General features: G+C 48.1%; 1 protein-coding gene across 6 annotated transcripts in view; it reads left to right on the top strand.

Annotated features, from left to right (window-relative positions):
* REPS1 (RALBP1 associated Eps domain containing 1) overlaps window positions 1–18968 on the top strand; it is a 2155944-nt gene that overhangs the window by 1609957 nt on the left and 527019 nt on the right. For all 6 annotated transcript variants that reach the window (XM_069608106.1, XM_069608108.1, XM_069608105.1 and 3 more), the window contains one exon: window positions 16213–16331. In XM_069608106.1, the coding sequence (XP_069464207.1) occupies window positions 16213–16331 (119 nt within the window). The remainder of the gene's footprint in view (window positions 1–16212; window positions 16332–18968) is intronic.

Genomic DNA, 18968 nt, shown 5'->3' with positions numbered 1-18968 from the left:
AGAGTAGATTCCCCGGTAGAGAAGGAACCCCCGGTTACCGACTCCCCTGTCGACAACCGACCTCTCCTGAATGAAGTGCTGTCTCGAGCAGCTGAACATTTCCACATTGACACCCAGGGTGCTCGAGAGGAGAGGGACTTCGCCGAAGAGTTAGTGGGAGAAAGGAGGCCTGTCGCTCAGGCCATCCCTATCCTGAAGTCTATTCAAAGGAGAATAGACCCTTCACTCGTAAATCCGAACCTCACCAGAGCAGTGAACCCCAGGATTGAGAAACTTTTCAGGACAGCCCAATCAGACCCACTGTATATAAGGGGGCATCTGAAGCCGGACTCCCTAGTTGTTACAAACACCCGTAAGAGGGCTGGAACACCCTTGTCATCGTCCGAAGCTCCTCCCGACAAGGAGAGCAAGAAACTGTATGGGTTGGGTAGGAAAGTTGCCTCCACTTCCGCATACCAAGCAAGGATTGCCAACTCCACCGGGCTGGTACAATCTACTGTCCCAGCACCAAGGTCAAACAGTGCATCCTCAACCCAACTCCATGAACCTGGCAGCATGGCTCCTGAGGTCATAGAGTTCGGACATCTCAATTTACCACAGAGGTGTATGGACATCCTAAAGGAATCTAGAAAACCTAACACAAGGCACTGCTACTTTGACAAATGGAAGAGATTCGTTAACTGGTGCCAGAATAAACAAATCAACCCAGTTGATTGCACTCCTTCCACTATTGTTACATACATGCTCCACCTGCTGGACGTAGGACTGGTTTTTAACTCACTGAAGGTACACCTGGCAGCCCTGTCAGCATACACCACTTCCCATAACAAGGTGTTGTGGTGGAAAGTACCAGTAGTTAAAGCCTTCATGGAAGGAGTAAAGAGACTTCACCCTTCTAGTTCAAACCCACCACCAGGATGGGACCTTAACGTGGTGCTATCTAAGCTCATGGGCCCCCCCATTCGAGCCCATGCACAAAAGCAGTCTCAAACACCTGACTTACAAAACGGCCTTCTTAGTAGCAATTACATCTATAAGAAGAGTCCGTGAAATTCGGGCTCGGTCAGTGCAAGATCCCTTCTTTACTATCCATAAAGATACATTGGTTTTACGCACACACCCTAGGTTTTTACCTAAGTTTATTTCAAAATTCCACGTGAACCAGTCCATCGAGCTTCCGGCTTTCTTCCAAGACCCACAAAGCTCGGCTGAGGTGAAACTACACACACTAGATGTGCGTAGGGCGGTCCTCTACTATGTAAACAAGACCAGACCGCTAAGGAAAACAGATCAGCTGTTTGTCTCCGTAGCTACAGGCAGAGAGGGGGATCGCGTCTCTAAAGGTGCCATCTCTAAGTGGATTATTAACTGTATTCAGCTGTGTTACTCACTTTCTGAAAAAACTCTGCCTTTCACGCCTAGGGCCCACTCTACAAGAGGCATTGGGGCCACTCTGGCTTTCATTGCAAATGTACCCCTTGACACCATTTGCAAAGCAGCTACTTGGAGCTCTATTCACACTTTTACTCAGCACTACTGCATTGACACTCATTCCAAGACAGATACACAAGTGGGACAAGCGGTTCTAAGACATTTATTTGCTCATGACCCTTCTCACATCCCACCTCCTTCTTCAGGTACTGCTCGCTAATCTATGCACAGCATGTGATCTAAGCAGATTCCACAAGCCTCAGAAGGGATACATTACTCACCGTAATCATATTTCAAAGGGATTGTGTCCTCCGACGTATTCCTCATCTTAGATATCTCCTTCCAGCTCTGCTGGCCTCGGAAAATTTTTCTCTAGAGGGCGCTGCGCGTCGACGTCCTCCAAGTCGATGTCCCTCGACAGCCGCCGTATCGACGTCATCCTGCCTATAAAGGCCGCGCGCAGCGTCCGCCGTTCAGTTCCGTTTTTCCGCGCTTACTCAGTGCCTCGGAATACCGTTGCTCAGTTCTTGTCAGATTAATACTATTTACCTCGAGTTATTCGATCCGTACTCGATGGCTTCCTCGTTGGAACCGACAACTCCTCGATCCGGCTTCAAAAAATGCCGAGATTGTGGAAAAAAGATGTCGCTGACTGACCCTCACAGAGTTTGTCTGTGGTGTTTGGGAGCTGAACACCATTGTTCGGAGTGCGAGGACTGTATGTCCATGACAGCTAAGGCCCTGAAGGAGCGCAGGGGGAAGCTGGAGAAAGGTAAGACTTTTAAAGCTTCTTCTTCGTCGACGAAGTCGAGACACTCGTCTCCTCGTCACCATTCGCGCTCCAGGTCTCGGAGTGGGTCCCATCACTCCTCGAGATCGAAGCACTCGAAGAGGAGACGTCGAAGAGCCCCTTCTCCGTCTTCCTCTTCCTCTGTTTCGCCAAAAAGAATCCCTTGCCCCACGAAACATAGTTCCCAGGCTGAATGGGAGGAATTCCGCAAAAATATGATGAGCGTCTTCGAGAAAGCGGCCTCGACTCCCTCGAAGACTGCCGAAAGCGATGCTCTGGTCGAAAGACCCGAAGGTCAAAAACGCCGCGAGTCGCAGTACCCGGCGAAGGAAACCTCTCGAGCGCGTCTCGAACCCTCGAGTAGGACTATGACCTCCAAACCTTCCTCGAAGGTTCTGTCGACGCCGTCGACGAGGGTTCCGTCGACGCCGAGGTCGGTGTCTTCGACGCTGTTGTCGAAGGGACCTTCGACACCGGCGTCGACGCCAAGAAAAGTCACGGTCACGACACACCCAGTGACTATCCCCAGGTCCTCGATGACGATGGCTTCGAGATTGTCGAGTAGAATCCCAATTCTGTCGAGGTCATCGAGGCCTCCGCCTTTGTTTTCGACGCCACGCTCGAAGCCTTCGACGTCGGCGTCGACGACATCGACGTTTTCGAGGCCGATAATGACAAGTTCGGCACCGTCTGCCTTGGAAATGGGATTTACTCCCTTTATGAGTTCAGAACAATTCAGAACTATGTCCTCAATTTTGGAAGAGGGTGAATTGTCTGAACAGGAAGACACATTTGAGTTGCAGGGACCTGTAACCCCAATTAGAGAGGAATTTTCCTCTGAAGAACGCAGGTTAAAGGATCTTCATGATTCCTTACATGAGGCAAGTGGGTTAGACACTTCCCCTGAGGTGGAGTTTGCTAGGCCAGACCCGGGGGAGCATGCTGAAACCCCCTATAGAGCCTTAATGGCCAGGATCAGAGTTTATGGGGTGGTCTGCACCTTCACAATCTTTCCAACAAGATGACCTCACGGATATTCTTGATAAAGGCCCACAGGAGGATCCTGTGGTGCCTTTCCATAAAGCTCTTCAGAGGAAGATTATGACAAACTGGGAAACCCCAGATGTCGTCCCGGCAGTAAATAAAAGACTTTCTACAAAATACAGGGTATCCTCTACAGACCCAGAGTTTTTGTCAAAACACCCATCCCCAGAAAGTCTGGTGGTACAGGCAGCATCTTCTACCGATGTCAAGACGGCTTATCCTACCGTCCCACAGGACAGGGACGATAAAAAATATGATGCTATGGCAAAGAAAGTTTTTTCGGCATGTAGCATGGCGTTAAAATCTGTGAATGCTACTTGCACCCTTGCTAGATTCAGCCATACACTTTGGGAGTGTGCTTCTACAGCGGCTGACTGCATCCCGGAGGGAGAAGAAAGGGAGGCGTTCCTGAATATCATACAGGACAGTAAAGACGCTATGTGCGAATCCCTCCAGACGGGCATTGATTCGGCTGACAGTATCAGCAGAGCAATGGCGGCAAGTACTTCAACCAGGAGATTTGCTTGGTTGAGAAAGTCTGGTTTTGCCCCAGATGTGCAAGCCAGGCTCTTGAACATGCCATTCGATGGCTCTTCTTTGTTTGGGAAAAAGGCGGATGACAGTTTAGAAAAACTGCAAACTTCAAAAGCAGCAGCAAAATCCCTAGGCGCTGCAATCCGTCAGACACCTTTTCGTCCCACAGGAACCTCTGCGAGAGGCAAGTCCTTTCGCTTCTACTCCGTATTCGGAAGAGGTAGAGGACGACCGGCTCGAAGGGGACAAAGAAGAACTACCCGAGGTGGACGGGGTAGATATTCAAAGGCCGCAGCAACAGCAGGTGCCTCTTTACCATCGGCATCTGCATCAGCCGCCCCAAAACCACTCTGAGGACTTCCCTCACAGGACACCTGTAGGAGGCAGGTTGACTCAACATCTGGCGGAATGGCAGGCTATCACGTCAGATGCTTGGGCATTGGAAACAGTTGCCCAAGGTTACTGCCTGCCTCTCCTACGCATACCTCAGAGTCATCCACCGGGGATCAGCTCTCAGAAAGCTCCAGATCCGCTCCTCTTGCAGGAAATTTTGGACCTGCTAGAGAAAGGTGCCATAGAACCGGTACCTGTAGCGGAGAGGAACAAGGGCTGGTACTCCCTTTACTTTCTCATTCCAAAGAAAGACTGAGGACTGAGACCCATCTTGGACTTGCGAGAATTGAACAAATTCCTCAGAAAGGACAAATTCAAGATGGTCACTCTTTCTCAGATCCTCCAGGCCCTTCAGTTCCAGGACTGGTTGGTATCTCTGGACCTTCAGGACGCTTATTTCCATGTGCCTATCCATCTCAAACACAGGAAATACCTGAGGTTCGCAATTGGCAACTCTCACTATCAATTTCGAGTGCTGCCATTTGGGCTGACCTCCGCCCCGAGGGTCTTCACCAAGTTAATGTCTGTAGTGGCGGCAAGTCTAAGGAGGGAAGGGATTCATGTCTACCCCTACCTGGACGATTGGTTGATCAGGGCTGTCTCTTCGGAACAAGCTCAGATCCAACTAAATCACGTGTGCCACTCCCTTCACAGACTGGGCTTCTCCCTCAATTTAAAGAAGTCACAAATGATACCATCGCAGAGACTCCAGTTCATAGGAGCGATCCTGGACACTTCCCTGGGAAAAGCCTCGCCACCAGAGGTGAGGGCTCAAGATATTCTACAGATGGTTACCAAGTTTCAAAATGCCCAACGTCTCCCAGCCTTTGACTTTTTGAGGTTGCTAGGCCTCATGGCATCCTGCATTTTCCTAGTGCCAGAGGCTCGCCTGAGAATGAGATCCCTCCAGTGGGCACTGAGGACTCAGTGGTCACAATTCCCAGGGAGAATGACAGATCTTCTTCAGGTTCCCGACAGGGTGGCTCGAGACCTTCAGTGGTGGGCCTGTCAGGAGAACATTCTGAAAGGAGAACATTTTTGGCGACCCTGGCCGGAGATAACAGTAGTCACGGATGCCTCACTCACGGGGTGGGGAGCCCACGCCAACGACTTGACCATCAGCGGTCGTTGGTCTCCATCGGAGTCCAGACTACATATCAACTTGTTAGAGCTGAGAGCCATCAGACGTGCGCTGAAGGCGTTCCTGCCAGCTGTACAAGGGAAAAACGTCCTGATAATGACGGACAACACAGTGGCCATGCATTACCTCAACAAAAGAGGAGGCGTAGGATCACTACCCCTGTGCAGAGAGGCGATGCAGCTCTGGTTTTGGGCAATCCAAGAAGGAATCTCTCTATCGGCAGTTCACCTAGCCGGAGAGAAGAACTTGACAGCGGACGCTGTGAGCAGGCAGAGCACAGTCTCCCACGAGTGGGAACTAGCTCAGGAAGTCCTTCAAGAGATCTTCGCCCTTTGGGGAACCCCTCAGGTGGATCTGTTCGCCACCAGCGTCAACAGGAAATGCGATCTGTTCTGCTCAAGGGAATTTCCCCCGAGAGGAGCTCTGGGAGACGCGTTCATAGTGGACTGGGAGTTTCTGCTTCTGTACGCGTTTCCACCGGTCCCTGTCATTCCTCAAATGATCAGGAGGTTGAGAAGATTCCGGAGAACCATGATCCTAATTGCCCCGGATTGGGCCAGGAGAACGTGGTACCCGGACCTTCTAGACTTGTCCATCTGCCCTCCAATTCGACTTCCACTCAGAGAGAACCTACTCTCACAGAAGGGAGGTCAGGTTCTCCATCCAGACATAAAAACCCTCAACCTTCACGCTTGGCTTCTGAAAGGCTGAGGTACAAGGATTGGGACCTCACTGATGATGTTATGGAGGTGTTGCTTTCGGCAAGGAGGCCAGCAACAAAGTCTTTATACCGCTGCCGTTGGAACATATTTTGCAGCTGGTGTAGAGAACAGAATATCGACCCTTTTTCATGTGGTACACCAATGGTTTTGTCCTTCCTTCTATATTTGGCGAATTCAGGTCTTCAAGTTGGCACCATTAAGGGCTATCTCGCAGCGCTACCCATCTTTAAGCGCACTGCGGAAGAACCATCCTATTTCAAATTACCCTTGGTAATACAGTTTCTAAAGGGGTTAACCAATTTTTATCCCCCAAGACCATTCCAAGTTCCCCTATGGGATTTAAACTTAGTACTTACTTTCCTGATGGGCACACCTTTCGAACCACTCCATTCTTGTTCGTTAAGATTCCTTACCCTTAAAACTGTTTTATTAATAGCACTTAAATCTTTTAGAAGGGTGAGCGAATTACAAGCTCTTTCTTGTAAACCCCCTCACACAATATTTCACAAAGACAAAGTTGTCCTGCAAGTGAAGCCTAATTTCCTCCCAAAGGTGGTTTCTGAATTCCATATTACTCAGAAGATTACCCTACCATATTTCTATCCTCCTCCTCCTCACCCGGGGAAAGAGGAAGAGAGGTTACACAGGCTAGACCCTAGAAGGGCTTTAAGTTTTTACATCAGTAGACTAGCCAGGATAAGACAGGCAGACCAGCTGTTTGTAGGTTACGCAGGTCACAAGCTGGGGTTACCAATAACTAAGCAGACCATTTCCAGATGGATCATTCTAGCCATTCTGGAATGTTATAAACTGGCAGGGAAAGAGCCCCCTCAAAACCTTAGGGCTCATTCGACCAAAGGTATTGCAGCTTCATCGGCCCTCAAAAGAGGCGTGCCGGTTAAAGACATCTGTGCGGCCGCTACATGGTCGTCTGTCCATACCTTTACACGTTTTTACAATTTGGATTCCTCCTCCAGTCAAGAGACTAGGTTTGGAAGGGCTGTACTGCATTCTATTCATCAATAGAAGACAGCGTGAAGTCGGTACTCCCTCCTCCAATAATAGAATACTGCTCCGGGAGCCTATCTAAGATGAGGAATACGTCGGAGGACACAATCCCTTCGAAGAACAAGTTACTTCTTACCTTGTAACGTTCTTTCGACGGGATGTTCCTCCGACGTATTCCTCATCGACCCTCCCATCCATCCCCGCAGTTCTACTTCCCGTGTTGTTGCAGCTTACGCTCCTTCAGGGTGATTAGTCTAGTCCAGAAAGTATTATTGTGGGCTACAAAACGGAACTGAGCGGCGGACGCTGCGCGCGGCCTTTATAGGCAGGATGACGTCGATACGGCGGCTGTCGAGGGACATCGACTCGGAGGACGTCGACGCGCAGCGCCCTCTAGAGAAAAATTTTCCGAGGCCAGCAGAGCTGGAAGGAGATATCTAAGATGAGGAATACGTCGGAGGAACATCCCGTCGAAAGAACGTTACAAGGTAAGAAGTAACTTGTTCTTCTGATGCTTGTATCTGCTTACATTCACATGCGACCCAGCCTTCCTCCCCTCTGAGAGAAGGCGCATGGATGCTTGTAGTCTTACCTTTCTATCTATCTGCTTGGATTATCTGTACTCACGCTACTCCTCATGCTACCTCATGTCAGAAAAAATACAATCTGAGGGTCCTAGACGCGTGAGGGATCATGGGTACAGTGGACGTCACACTAGGGATAGTATTACTGGCACGCCCTGTGTGGACGCCCTTTTTCGAGTTTCGAAAAAACAAACTGTAATACTCCGCAGATTCCACTAGATGTCGGCCTATGCACAGCACAGCATGTGAATCTAAGCAGATACAAGCATCAGAAATACGATTACGGTGAGTAATGTATCCCATATATCATCCATTGTTACGAATTTGTGCTCAGTACCTATTTGGTACATGGACTGAGTATTCCTGTTTCGAGAGGAGAGTTTTAAGTGACATACAGGTTATTTGGTTTGAGATTGTCCATGGTTGCTGATAGGGCTGAACCCCTGTGTCTCTGAATTGCCCTTGGTCTCTTTTGGTATTATTATGGTAAGTTAAGCAACCATAACTCGCGCCACCACCATGCACTGCTAAGACTAACACCCAGGGCATGAAAGATGACATCACAAATGTCTTGGTAAAATAGCTCAGGGACAAAACGCTTGCCTTGGAAGAAAGGGACGTAGAGCAGCACAGGTTGGATTCGTGGGTCTGCGCTTAAAATCCTCTGGCTATTAAGCGTGTTATAAATAACCTATCAGTATCCCTGATGCCATCACATATTACATTAATTTTAATAAACATTCCCTACAAGCGGTTGGGTTTATAATGTTGGAAACAAGATGTTGGGGGTGAGTGGGAGAAAGTATTAAAGAATGTACTCATGTAAACGCATCATTATTTTCTAGTGTTGTTAGTAGAGGAACGTAATCATTCATATATCTAGGCAATGAGCACAGCATGTACCATTGAAGTACAATATTATTAATCTGGTCATTTCCGATAGTAAAATAATAAACGCTACCTTATGAAAGTTTTGAGTAATGTTAAACATGGAATAACTAGGTAGCAGTTGGAAACTTAGCACACACTTGTGTTAGTAGAAAAAATACATATAAAAAGGCACAATGCATACAAATTAGAGGCACATATAGGGAAACTAAAGTAAGGAAGAAAAAAACAGCACCAAAAAATAGCAATACATTTAGAGTTCATCATATACACAAATGAATTGTGTGTTTGAGGCTTGCTTATTGCCCCGTGTATGTGCACTATGAGCTGAGATTAAACTCTAAGGAGAGGACTTTAAGAACATATAAAAAAGTTAGTGTAGATATATAGCACCTTTTTAAATTTTGGAAATTATTATTGTCAGTAAAAATAATAAACTAGTCTCATCATGTCAGTAAACAAAAACAAGTGTCCCAGATATGTGATGTCAAAAGTGGTGTCATCAGTGACATTTGTGGTGTCATCAATGACATTTGTGATGTCATCTTTCAAGTCCTGGGTGTTAGTCTAAGCATTGCACGGTGGTGGCGCGAGTTATGGTTGCATAGCTTACCATAACTGGCACATTTATGAGGGATTTCGGTTTTACTTGTAACCATAACGTCCCTTTGACAAAGTTTTTAAAGTGAATATATATATATATATATATTTCTGAGGCTTGTGGAATCTGCTTAGATCACATGCTGTGCATAGGCCGACATCTAGTGGAAGCTGCGGAGTATTACAGTTTGTTTTTCGAAATTCGGAAATGGGCGTCGACACAGGCGTGCCAGTAATACTATCCCTAGTGTGACGTCCACTGTACCCAAGATCCCTCGCGCGTCTAGGATCCTCATTGTTTTTTTCCGCCATACTGGTCGGAAGCATCTTGCGGAGTCCCCTGGCCTTAGCCATATTTTTGCTAATTATTGAAGTTTAAAATTATTTATTGACATCCTTCCCCACCCCAACGTAGACACTCGACGACGGCTGGAGAAGAAATCGACCGTCGGCTGCTGCACGACGGATCTGGGCCTCGGAAGGCCGCTGGCCTCGGCCCGGGCCTAGTAGGCCGCTGGCCTCAGCCCTGCAAGTAGGGAGAGTGGGGGGTGGTACATACTCTTCACTCTTGGTATATAGGTACACCTTATATATTTCCTACACTTACCAGCCCGCTGCCTCAAGGTGCGTATGGAGGGTACCCCTTTCCAATTCTGCCCCAAGTGCAACCGCAAATACCCTTGGGTCGACAGGCACGCCACGTGCAATCTCTGCTTGCCGAGGGACCACCCCGAAGCGAACTGCAGAGCATGTAGTAGGTTTAAGCCTAAGACACTTAAGGACCGTTCGACAAAGCGTTGGGCCCACCACGCCAGGCAGGCGGCCATGGCAGCGGAGGGCGCCTTCAGCGATGGCAGCGACGCCGTACTTTCGGACGGCGAGGGCATTACGGCGTCAAAAGACTGCCGAGCGCAGGTCCCCGACCTCGGAAGGTTGTCCGGCAGGGCGGCTATGGGGAAGACCCCCAGCGACGCAAGCGCTACACACCCTACACACACTAAGCACACTAAACCCAACCGAACCTCGACGACGTCGACTTCTCGGAAAGAGGCACAGATAGAACGGTCCGACTCGGTGTCCTCTGGGCGCTCTCGATCGAGATCGCCTCATGACGCAAAGCAATCATCCACTCATGCCAAGAGTGCCTCGCTCCCTAGATTAACGGAAGTTCGATCGTCGGAAGACGAAGACGACTTCCACCCCCAGGCCGCGCTCCAGGAGACCGAGGCCGCAGTTAACACCAGCGAGGCCCCACGCTCGAAACAAGATACCTCTCCCGACCCTCGACGCCAGGCGTCGAACGTCTCTGGGGCCTCCAAGGGGCAGGGAAAACATTTTTCCACGCACGGGGAGGGGGGGAAACAGCGGAAAGCACAGCCCTCCACTCCTGTAAGACCATCCTTCCACCCTAAGCAGACAGACACACATAAATCTACTGGGACATCAACATCCAGCAAGGGTACCCTTGATAAGTCCTCTAAGTTGCCTACTAAAGTCATAACCTGTTCCAAAGAATGGTCCAGTGAAGACATAGACAGGGTCATGTCAAGGATGTCTTCCTTAGCTGATTTTTATGACAAAAACCCAGAACATTTCCTTTCGTATGACCCTCAAGGGGCCACACCCTCAGGCTCCTCTGATCCTATCCCCCTAAGTAAAAAGGCCCGGTTCGAAAGACCTGAACCCTTCGAGGTGCAGCCTTACTCTACTCCATACTCTACTCCACACCCCAGATACCAAGGACAGACTTTCCCTGAAGGGGACCAGGAGTTTACAATTATGGAGGAACAAACCGGGACTAAATACTATGCGGATGATGAGGACCTGGAGGAGGTAGAAGACGAGCAGGAAATTTACAGAGTAGATTCCCCGGTAGAGAGCGAAGCCCCAGTTACCGACTCGCCAGTTGATAACCAGCCCCTCCTTAATGAAGTTCTCGCTCGCGCAGCAGAACATTTTCACATCGACACCCACGGTGTACAGGAGGAAAGGGACTTCGCAGAAGAGTTGGTGGGAGAGAGGAGGCCGGTCGCTCAGACCATCCCTATCCTTAAATCCATCCAACGTAGAATAGATCCATCCCTGGTGAATCCTAACCTCACCAGAGCCGTCAACCCCAGAGTCGAAAAACTTTTTCGGGCAGCCCAGTCTGACCCTCTTTATATAAGAGGACATCTTAAACCAGACTCCCTAGTGGTTACCAACACTCGGAAGAGGGCTGGGACACCCTTATCGTCGTCAGAAGCTCCTCCCGACAAGGAGAGCAAAAGACTGTACGGGTTTGGCAGGAAGGTAGCCTCAACGTCCGCCTACCAAGCAAGGATCGCAAACTCCACCACCCTGTTGGCAAGTTACAACTGCCATCAATGGGAAGAGGTCGCGGCGCTCATAGCCTCTGCTCCTGAACCGTTAAAGGGCCAGTTGGCTCGGATTTTGGCAGAAGGGAGAGCCGTGTCTGGTTGCATATTAAAAGCAACTTTCGACGCCGCGGACAACGCAGGAAGATTGATAGCAGAAGGTACTGTTATCAAGAGACATGCGTGGCTACGGCAGTCGGGGTTCAAGACAGAAACCCAGGCTTCATTAATAGACAAGCTGGTGGAACCCGATCTATTGTTTGGGAAAGCGGTCGAAGACGCACTTAAGAATGCCAAGGACGAGTACGAGACTCTGAAATCCCTTGGCCAGCTTACCAACAAACCCCCTAACCAGAGGGGGAACAGTAATTTTCGTCGCCCACGCGGCCAAAATTCACAAAGAGGCAACTATGCCCAAGGACAGGGTACACAATGGAACAACAACCAGCAGTCTACCCAAAGTTACGGCAGGGGTAACAAGAGAGGTCGTGGAAGAGGCAGAGGCAGCCCCAACAAGGGAGGTGGCACGCCTCCACCAAAGCAGTGACGCTCAGTTCAGGGTCCCTTCTCACGCAACCCCAGTAGGGGGACGCATTTCCAACTTCACCCAGGCTTGGGAAGGGATCACCTCAGACAGATGGGTGCTGTCAACAGTGTCCACAGGATATTGTATAGAATTACTGCAGCGTCCCTGGAACCACCCTCCACGACAAAGAGTACACTCCTTAGAACATCAGAAGATCCTTCTCGAGGAGATCGCCATTCTGCTAGAAAAGGACGCGATAGAACTCGTCCCAGGACACCAGGTAAACAAGGGTATCTATTCAACTTACTTCCTTGTGCCAAAGAAAGATTTAACAATGCGCCCAGTATTGGACTTACGGCCTGCCAACAAGTATGTCAAGCCCCAAAAATTCCGTATGACCACGCTACAAGAGGTAATCCCCCCTCCTAAAAAAGGGGGATTACATGGCAACCTTGGATATGAAAGATGCTTATTTTCATATTTCCATGCTTCCAGCCCACAGAAAATACTTGCGCTTCAAGGTAGACAGTCGCCACTACCAATTCAAGGTACTGCCCTTCGGGATAGCTTCAGCACCAAGGGTATTCACCAAGGTACTGGCGGTGGCAGCTGCACACCTACGCAGGGAGGCAATCCCAGTGTACCCTTATCTGGACGACTGGCTCATAACGGGGGAAACCCCAGGAATTTGCAGGTCAAACATTCAGAGGACTATCGACCTCCTCCACGAATTAGGCTTCTCTATCAACGAGAAGAAGTCAAGTCTGGTGCCAAGCACCTCAAAACAGTTCCTAGGAGCAATCCTAGATACTCAGAAAGGGTTGACCTTCCCTTCGGAAGAGAGAATTCGGAATATACGACTGCAGATTCCACATTATCAGTCAGGTCAACAAATAACGGTACGCAAAGCAATGCAGTTACTGGGCATGTTGGCGTCATGCATTTACCTGGTCCCCCACGCGCGTCTGCGCATGCGTCCCATGCAGGAATGGTTGGCGAAACAGTGGTCTCAGGCAAGTGGTCAGTGGGACGATCTAGTGGTCGTTTCGCCAACACTCGTACAGAGCTTACACTGGTGGACAAGAGAGAATCTCGCAAGGGGAAAACCCTTTTACGATCCCGAAGTACAGGCAGTGGTGACTACAGATGCATGCCTGACTGGGTGGGGAGCTCACCATCTCCACCACACAGCTCAGGGTCTCTGGTCTCACTCAGTAGCCAAGAACCACATCAACCTGCTGGAGCTTCTGGCAGTATTCCGAGCGCTTCGGGCGTTCGAGCCCCATCTGCTAAACTTGTCGGTGCAGATCCGGACGGACAGCACGACAGCCATGTTCTATCTGAACAAACAAGGAGGGACTCGTTCGCCAAATCTGTCCAAGCTTGCCCAGAAAATCTGGATATGGGCACTCAGACGGAACATCTTCCTGTCATCACAACATGTTCCAGGGGAGCTCAATTCCCTAGCGGATGCCCTAAGCAGAGACTCCCTCCCAGAAGAACACGAATGGGTCCTTCACAGAGATATCGTAGAAGATCTCTTCTCTCAGTGGGGTTTCCCCACTATAGACCTATTCGCCACAAGCGAAAACAAACAATGCCCAGGATTTGCATCCAGGTTCCCCCAGCCAGACTCCCAAGGGAACGCCCTGTGGATGAACTGGTCAGGGATGTTTGCGTACGCTTTTCCACCAACTCCTCTCATCAGGAAGGTGGTGTACAAGATGAACAAGGAATCGATGACGCTCATCCTAGTTGCTCCCATGTGGGCGAGACAACCATGGTTTCCACACCTACCCAGGATGGCGGTGTGCGAGCCCATCAAACTCCCAGCCTGGTACAACCTACTGTCCCAGCAACAAGGTCAAACAGTGCACCAGAAACCCAACTCAATGAACCTGGCAGCATGGCTCCTGAGGTCATAGAGTTTGGGCATCTCAATTTACCACAGAGGTGTATGGACATCCTAAAAGAATCCAGGAAACCAAACACAAGGCACTGTTACTTTGACAAGTGGAAGAGATTCGTTATTTGGTGCCAGAATAAACAAATCAACCCAGTTGATTGCACTCCTTCCAACGTTGTAACATACATGCTCCACCTGCTGGACGCAGGTTTGGTTTTTAACTCTCTGAAAGTACACCTGGCAGCCCTCTCGGCTTACACCACATCCCATAACAAGGTATCGTGGTGGAAAGTACCAGTAGTTAAAGCCTTCATGGAAGGAGTAAAGAGACTTCACCCTCCTATTTCGAACCCACCGCCAGGATGGGACCTCAATGTGGTGCTAGCTAAGCTCATGGGCCCCCCTTTCGAACCCATGCATAAAAGTAGTCTCAAACACCTGACTTATAAAACGGCCTTCTTAGTAGCCATTACCTCTATAAGAAGGGTCAGTGAAATTCAGGCTCTGTCAGTGCAGGATCCTTTCTTTACTATCCACAAAGACAAACTGGTTTTACGCACACACCCTAGGTTCTCACCTAAATTTATATCTAAATTCCATGTAAACCAGTCCATCGAGCTTCCGGCTTTCTTCCAGAACCCGCAAAGCTCGGCTGAGGTGAAACTACACACCCTAGATGTGCGTAGGGCGGTCCTCTACTATGTAAACAAAACCAGACCGCTAAGGAAAACAGATCAACTGTTTGTCTCCGTAGCTACAGGCAGAGAGGGAGATCGCGTCTCTAAAGGCGCTATCTCAAAGTGGATTATCAACTGTATACAGCTGTGTTACTCTCTTTCTGAAAAAACTCTGCCTTTTACGCCAAGAGCCCACTCTACTAGAGGCATTGGGGCCACTCTGGCTTTCATTGCAAATGTTCCCCTCGACACCATTTGCAAAGCAGCTACTTGGAGCTCTATTCACACTTTTACTCAGCATTACTGCATTGACACTCATTCCAAGACAGATACACAAGTGGGACAAGCGGTTCTGAGACACCTGTTTGCTCATGACTCTTCTCACATCCCACCTCCTTCTTCTGCTACTGCTCGCTAATCTATGCACAGCATGTGATCTAAGCAGATTCCACAAGCCTCAGAAGGGATACATTACTCACCGTAATCGTATTTCTGATGCTTGTATCTGCTTCGATTCACATGCGACCCACCCTTCCTCCCCTCCGAGAGAAGGCGCATGATTGCTGGTAGTCTTACCTTTCTGTCTATCTGCTTGGATTATCAGTACTCACGCTACTCCTCATGCTTCCTCATGTCAGAAAAAATACAATCTGAGGATCCTAGACGCGTGAGGGATCTTGGGTACAGTGGACGTCACACTAGGGATAGTATTACTGGCACGCCTGTGTCGACGCCCATTTTCGAATTTCGAAAAACAAACTGTAATACTCCGCAGCTTCCACTAGATGTCGGCCTATGCACAGCATGTGAATCTAAGCAGATACAAGCATCAGAAATACGATTACGGTGAGTAATGTATCCCATATATATAATCTCACACACACACACTCTCAATAAATGTACTTGTTTTCACGAACAGCTGTACCTATTCAATACGCTCTTCCCAGTAATCCATTCAAACACATTTTGCAATTCAAACACAATATAGCTGTCATTCATGATTCCAGCACCCAAATGATCTTTCACTTGTTACCTACCCATCAGGGGCTGCAGAACATTGTAACTTCCCACTTATGTCATTAAATGGCTGGCTTACCGGCTCTGTGGCACCATGATGATAAGCAATTGATGCCTCTCCTGCCTGAATACCGCTAAGATCCTCTGAGGTATCCTTTCAGATAATCACTAATATTAATTCTGTTTATAACCGAGGGAAGGGCTTTTTCTTTCAGGAAGAAATGCTGACTTACTTGCATGAAGATTTTGATTGGCCACACAACGCTCTGACTAAATTTATACCATTGTATATAGGCCCCTTTATCCGCTTCTGCAGTCTGCTGCCTAACACCTGGTGGCTAACCACCAGTACCTATCATAACCCAAGGAGATTACTTCGTCAATCACTTATTCTAGGATGGATTACAGGTCTAGTACCAGAAATCTTGTTTTGTGCTTGTGTGTATCGTGATATTTTTTGTATTTATGCATTTGCTAAACTGAAAATGTTCTTCATTCTTTCCTTTCAGCTTTTTTTCACTAAAATACCCAACAGAAACATGTTCCTTATGAAGTATCTAGTTGTCTTTTATAATCACCTTGTATCTTCAACAGATCACATTCTGGAACTTCGCCAGACAATGCAGCACCACCACCACCTCCTCCGCGGCCTCATGCTTCCCATTCCAGATCATCCTCTTTAGATCTGAACAGGACGTTTGCAGTCACAACGGGTGAGGGCAGTTAACCAAGAAAAGTGATAGTGCTTTCATTTTTTGTTGAACCCATTTTTAAAGTGTTATTGTTGGTATACTATAATTTTCTGGTATGTGAAGCTCCTCGATTTTCAGCTCATTGTTACATGTTGAGTTAAATGAAAACTGTGCCAAATTACAAAATGTGAACTAATATCTGTAGGTTATGAGAAGGAATTGAATGTAATATAGGTGTTATTTTCGTTAATGTGTCATTTCACAAAATACAATGCTTTCTCATCGATGCTCTTGTACTTCCAGATTCAATTGAGTTATCCCAGAAACTTTAGTTTTGAAATGTTTTTTTAGAAGTAGTGTAATGGTGTCGAATGATGCTGACACAACGGTGGCCTTTTGGTTGGTAAAAACCTTTATCAAAAGAGAAACAACCCTCACTATCCATATCTTCTAAGAGAAGTTTACCTGCCTCAAACTAATACTAAAGCATCTGTCAGAATGTCGTTGAAATCAAACACCACCATCCTGTTTCACAACCTTCTTCAATCCCTTAACCTAGAACTAAAGAATAAGCTAACACAAAGTTCCTTCTCATGATATTTGGATCGACCGATATCCTACCCAACCAGGAGCTCTCCTGGTTTTTTCCCACTGATCCAGGTCTTTCCAGAACTTGCCGAACTGTGTGAAGTTACGATGGTAGATTCATGCTGGATCACTGGGGATATGAACCCCCAGATATCCTATTGCGATATCTGCCCAGGGGATAAGAAGCGTGGGACTAAGTTCCCCCCTCTGTTTCTTCGTGAGGTTAACCGCTAGCGCTGATGATATTTCGTGGTTTACCCTAAATCCAGGAGCTCTCCCGAATGCATCAATCTCCTCCCAGAGGGGATCAAAAGAAGTGCCTGGATGTGTAATATTTAAGAGTACGTCCTCTGCGTATAGTGCGGCTTTATATTCCAGTCCCCCCACCGTAGGTCCCTGTATTTCTGTGTTTTGCTGGATCCTGTCAGTGAACGTTTCCATAGATAGGGCGAACACCAAGGGTGAAAGCGGACAACCTTGCCGCGTGCCTCTGGTGATATAAATCGTTTCCGATCTGACACCATGATAGGGATTTGGTAGTTGGCCATCGTCCATTTTACAAAGTTTGGGCCAAATCCTAAGTTTGTGAGTGCTTTTCTGATATACCCCCCAGTCAACCAAATCAAATGCCTTTGTGGGCATCTAGTGAGATGACAAGTAATTTCTCCCCCGTTCGACCAACCCAATCTTATACTTTCTTATACTTTATTATTCTTGATTAACTGGTGGTATGATGCGCCCACCCCAATGTTAGGCAGAAACCTGTGCAGTTCCCTTAGGGACCACTGCAAAAGGCTTAAGACTACAGGTGTTGGCAGTAAACCCAATTGGTAGCAGTCTGTACCACCCAGATTTACCTAGTAGCTGTGGCTGAGCAGCCTGACTTCTCTCAAGAAGAGTTAGACAGTATATAGAGTATACAAGATAGGTACCAAAACACAGTAGCACAAGCAAACACTGACCAGAGCTTTGGTATCAAAGTATGTAATTATTTATTTAAAGACACACTTTTAGAAACACTCCAGCACTACTATTGTAAGCAAGTTCAAAACAGTCACTATTAATAAATATATACATCCCTTATTCCTTATTAGACAAGTCTTAGTTAACACCACTTATTTTCAGACCTAGGTGAGCGCTTAACTAAAGATGGCACTCTAATAAGTTATCAAAAAAGGGAGGGGAAAGGCAGAAATTAGAAAAGCACACAACACTAATACTTTAGAAGCACCCAGCAAGGCAGGAAAGTCAAAGTCTACTTGTGAGCAAAAAGTTCAGAGGCCAGGCTCCCTCTTAGAGAGAGTAGAACACCAATGCGCCTAAGATCAGACAGTTTAAGAGGCTTGAAAAGTCTTGCAGAGAGTTCAGAAAGAAATTAGTTCAGCTAGAAAAGTTCAGTTAGCCAGCCTAGGGCCAACCCAAGTGGTAAATTGACGATTTAAGAGACACCCCACACAGACCGTTGCGAGGGAGGCCAGGCGGACACAGTACCTTGAAAGTGGAGAGGGTCCTCCAACGGGGGCAGTTGTTCCTGGCAGCGGGTGCAAGTCGTGGCGTCATCCAGAGGAAGAGAAGATCTCGACGTGGAGGAAAGCTGAAGGTCGTTGCACTGCCAGGGAAGAAACCAGCCGCGGAGTTCTCCGATTAAAAGGTACTACCCTTTTATTCGCGGTAGTGGTAAAACCTGGTATCCCGGTTGCCGGGGAGCTTGGCATAGGCAAGGTGGCCACAAGATGATCCAGGAAGGCGAAAAGGCAGGCAAACTGGTTATCCCCACCAGTCAAAGGATGAAGACTCTTGGGGATGAAGATCTCCTCTGTCGTTGGAATAATCTCGCGCCTTGAAACACCTGTGTATAGGCGCGTTACAAATGCCATATCATATCATATCATATCATAAGTGGTGAGGGCGTTCAGCAGGGCTCCACCGGCGGTGTCGTCGTTGCAGGTCGGCTCAACTTCTCCCTCTTCGGATTCTTTGGTCCTGTGGCGACTTCTGAAGTTCCAGTCCCCAAAGCCCTGCTTTTATGCAGAAAACCCCCATTCATCAGCCCTAGCTTTCACTCAAACA

The sequence above is a fragment of the Ambystoma mexicanum genome, chromosome 4q, assembly GCF_040938575.1.
Source record: "Ambystoma mexicanum isolate Mex_15411 chromosome 4q, UKY_AmexF1_1, whole genome shotgun sequence".
Taxonomy (NCBI): domain Eukaryota; kingdom Metazoa; phylum Chordata; class Amphibia; order Caudata; family Ambystomatidae; genus Ambystoma; species Ambystoma mexicanum.
The sequence above is the reverse complement of the archived record's forward strand: the minus strand, read 5'-3'. Positions and strand labels throughout refer to the sequence as shown.